General features: G+C 40.2%; 1 protein-coding gene across 1 annotated transcript; it reads right to left on the bottom strand.

The window, feature by feature from the left end:
* Nucleotides 1-1,324: 1,324 nt before the first annotated feature.
* Nucleotides 1,325-3,499, bottom strand: LOC103961075 (E3 ubiquitin-protein ligase BOI). Its single transcript, XM_009373585.3, is given in 5 exon segments — nucleotides 1,325-1,881; nucleotides 1,883-2,209; nucleotides 2,312-2,658; nucleotides 2,793-2,881; nucleotides 3,005-3,499. Coding segments are annotated over 5 exon segments (1,023 nt in total). The 5' UTR covers nucleotides 3,052-3,499; the 3' UTR covers nucleotides 1,325-1,668.
* Between the last annotated feature and the right edge of the window lie 792 nt (nucleotides 3,500-4,291).

The following is a 4,291-nucleotide window of genomic DNA, read 5'->3' as shown; positions in this document are numbered from 1 at the left end:
TTAGAAGTTGACACATCATCTAGTCATTGGATTTGGATTTCAATTTTTTTAATTGTTGAAAATCCAACTGCACATAAATATAGTTGTTTGAAAACCAACTGCTCAGGAAGAGCCAAGTCGCTCCAAAATCTGAACATAGTGCGCCTGCACGTGGGCCTCAGCCATGAATTCTTGTGGGTCGACGTGCTATTTCTCCGGCATGTAATTCATGCGCTAGCGCAAAAAAAAAAAAAAAAAAAAAAAAAAAAATCCAGAACATGACTAACGCCACGCAGATGTCATTCCCCTCCAGTCACTAGGCGAGGCGATTCGGGCTTAGGTGCTGTGTTGGCCCAGTTGACTGGGTAAGGCTGTAGCATTTTTTGGGGGGTTGGGGGATTGGGTTGCCTATAGCCCAGGGTATATTATTGGGGTGGAGTTGCTTTGATAAGCTACTAGGTGTCAATTATGGCTTGTGCAAGACCTGATATTCATTAAAGTGAGAATTGAAAATTAGTTTCAATTCACAATCGTTTTGTAAGAGTTCATATCTCTTACTGCCTTGCTAATTAGAACTTAAGGGAGAGATTAGAGAACTACAACAAAGTTAAATGAACAATGGGCCTTGATCCATCAAACCCAACAAGTCTAATGGTTTAACTTAAAGATAAAAGCCCAAAAGGCCCACTAGCACAAATGCTAGTGGGGCCGTCCCTATATTGAGAGACTGATAGGTTTTCTCTTTTAGTCACTTAAAGGAATGAACTATATAAATGGTGATATAACTCTAGCCTCTTTAGGGTTTCGTTCGGAGAATTGGAGAAATATCACTGCATTTTCTCTCTAAGGCAGGGCACATAGGGTGGTGTTGCTAGCACCACACTCAAACTTATGTCACTCATGATCACCCCATCTTCCGAAATTCTCTCCACTTTAAATTTCAAAAATCAAACCCCACAAGCCTTTCTGGCAATGAGTTAAAAGAGAAATGTCCTAACCACTACGACAATTGATCACTTGCAATATGATTTCCATTTAACAACAAATTAAGAATTTTCACATAAATCTTTCATAACACAATATTTTTATTTATTTATTTAATTAATGGTCTAAAGTAAGTAAATTGAGAGTGAATGTAATGTAATGAAGATACCAACACACAAGACATACCTCATGCACACTACAAGTAGAATACACCTCTTACTGCTTTCTTCATGTATCCAAAACCTAATTTCAAATTTCAAATTTCAAACTCTTGTTTTTGTCCCCTTTTAAATGGTGAGCATGCTATATTAATTAACATCACCATTTTATAATAAATAAAACAATTATAAGAAAAATAAAAGAAGGCAAAGAATATATGTTAAATAAAAGAATTGTGTATATGAATATAATTCACCAAAAAAAAAAAAAAATGCCACTACCCATGTGGCCATGTACAAAACCTCTAAGGTAATTCACTCCAAGAGGGGGGAATCCAAAATTAAAACATGAAAATATTGAGAGGCAATATCAAATTATTTTCCAAAAACAAAAGTTAAAAAAAAAAAAAAAAAATTTAGCCAATAATATTTGGTTCCTCTTTTTTATTTTTTTTTTTATTTTATTTTATTTTAATATCATTGCTCACATGCAAGTCTGCCATCTTTTCTGGGCCTTTGCTTCTGGCATTGGGCTTGGGCCTGAGCCCTAAGAAAGATAGACTTCCACACTCGAATTTCTCAAGGTTAGGCACAATGGGCAGGCCTGAACCACTTGGTCACATTCTGTACACAGGCTCAAATGCCGGCACGGTAACAAAACAACCGAGGCAACTCGTTTCCGACACGCTTTACAACTCGGACCCAACACGGTCACCCGTTCCGGGTCAATGTAGGCCGACTCGGCATCCTCAGCCCGGCCCTCCTACGCCCGCTGCGCACACTACTCCCTCCTCCCCTCTCCTGCTATCCTGGGCCGCCGCAAACCCTCCGCTGATCATAGCCTGCTGTAGTTGGGCCTGTAGAGACGCGGCAGTGGCCTGTTGGGCTCGGGCCTTGGCCTGCCAAAATTGGGCCTCAACGCTAAGTTGGGCTGCCCTTGCTTCCAACTCGGAATTTCTGCGCGTGGCTTTCTGAACCTCTACCTCTTTCTCTCTCAGTCTACGAGCTACTGATTCCTCCGCTGCGTTTAGCAGCGCACGGTAGTGCCTCTGCCTTTTCTCTGCTAACGTGCGCCGCAACTGCTCTCCCTATAAAATTACAAAATCATGAAGTTGAATTCAATTGACTCTTTTTTCCCGATGAAATTGAAGAATTCGAGGAAGCCATTTGAGAAGAGGAAAAAGTAGTACCTGGGCTTGAAGGAATTGGTCTAATTCGTCGCGCTGGTGTTTGATATGGGTGGCAAAGTCCTCTGTTAATGCAGAGAAGAGGGCTGAAGAGTGGTGGTGTTGTTGATTGTGATGCTGTTGGAATTGCTGTGGTTGTTGCTGGTCTCCGAAGGATAGGCGGAGGCCGGTGGAGACGACATTGGGATTTTGGAGGTGGAGGTGGTTGTGGAGCTGAGAGAGGTCGATGAGCTGAGGAGGTTGGGATTGTTGTTGTTGTTGCAAAGAGAAGGGAGTGATTGGAGGAGTGATATCTTCAGTGGTCGCTGCTGAAGTTTCTCTTCCTCTTTTGCGCTGCTGACTGGTGTTGCCTGGTGTGATCGAATTGAACAAACAGACCCAATTTAAAACTTGTTTTTTTTATTATTTAATTTTAAAAAAGCAACACTTGAATTTATTGAATGAATCACAGTGAATGGCACAAAAGAAGATATGATTTTGTTACCTCCTCCATTGTTGAAAAGCATGTGGGATTGATCAAGATATCCTCCTGGGTGTGGTTGTAATGAATGATCACGCCCTTCTTGTGAGTTTCTGCAGAATTACGCAGTGGAAATCATAGCAGGGATCATTAGATAAGAATCACATGTTGATTGAAGATATGATATAAAAAAAAATCAAAAAAAAAAAGGAGGAAGGAGAGGAGAGAATGCAAACCTATTAAACAAGAGGATATTGGAAGGGTATTGAGCTTGAACTGCCATTCAAGATTCTAGATTGTAGTTTGGTGATTGATGATGAAGATGAAGATATAAAAGAGAAGATTGTGATAAGAATAAATGAATGCAGTATTATGTATAGGAAAAACCAATGAATGGGAGGAGGGAGGGAGAGGGAGAGGGAGAGAGAGATTGAGAGATTGAGAGAGGTGGAGAGAGAGGTTTGGTATTGGCAATTGGTAAAAAGTCCAAAAGATGGGAGAGGGAAGTTATTGAGGAGGGGAATGGGGGAAGAAGAACAATAAACGCTACCACATAACAAGCATGAAAGATGCCTCACTCCCTAAAAGAAAAAGAAAAACAAGGAGCAAGAAATAATTATGAGAATTGAGAGGGCACCACCACCAGCACCACCAGAACCACCTCCACCTTATCGAGCACCGCCGCCACGTCCACGTCCACGTCCACCTTGTTGTTGAGCATCGAAATCAATCTCTTACCCTTCTTCCCATCTGTTTCTTATTTACTCGAGAGGGGAACTTTGTTTTCACCTACTTTTCTTTCTTTCTCTCTTTCTTTGTTGTTGTTGGCCTTCCTTGTTTTGCTTGCTAAGATGATGCCATATAGCTTTGTTTTGTTAATATAGAAAGAGAGAGGGAGAATAGGAGAGAGCTTGGAATTCAAGAGAGAGATGCGATGGAAACGAATCAGTCCAAGAGAGGAGAGAGAAGAGAGAAGAGAGAGAGAGAGAGACACACACACCTTATTGTACTCTTTCTTTGGTCTTGGTTTTGGTTTGGCCTCTCCTTTTTTTTGCTTTGCTTCTCTTCTTCTTCGCGTGGGGTTTGGCTTTTCTTGAGAGGGAGTCTCGTGCTTGTTATTTCCAATACCAACATCACCACCACCATTAATTAAATAACACCAAAATCAAACCCAAACCCCTACCCCTTTTTTTTTTTTTTGGTAAAAAATAAATTACCCTTTCTCTATCATTCAATTTTACTTCCTTTTACAAAAATAAAAAAATAAAAAAAATAAAAAATAAGAGAGAAAATTGAAGGGAAAGAGGTGATGATGTAGAGATGTAGTTGTTGTTGTTGATGTTGTTGAGCGTGCAGGTCTCTCTGCCGCTACCGCTGCCGCTGGAATTGTTTATATATGGCCCATGCATCTCTCGCCAGCTTTCTCTAGTTCTTTTATTTTTTGTTTTTGTTTTATTGTTTTGCATAACCAATGCTTTTAACAAAAATCTATTTCTTTCAAAAAAAAAAAAAAAAAAGAGTTT

Source organism: the organism of the source record quoted next, unplaced genomic scaffold, assembly GCF_019419815.1.
Source record: "Pyrus x bretschneideri cultivar Hongxiangsu unplaced genomic scaffold, Pyrus_bretschneideri_v1 Contig34, whole genome shotgun sequence".
In the NCBI taxonomy this organism is placed as follows: Eukaryota; Viridiplantae; Streptophyta; class Magnoliopsida; order Rosales; family Rosaceae; genus Pyrus; species Pyrus x bretschneideri.
The sequence above is the reverse complement of the archived record's forward strand: the minus strand, read 5'-3'. Positions and strand labels throughout refer to the sequence as shown.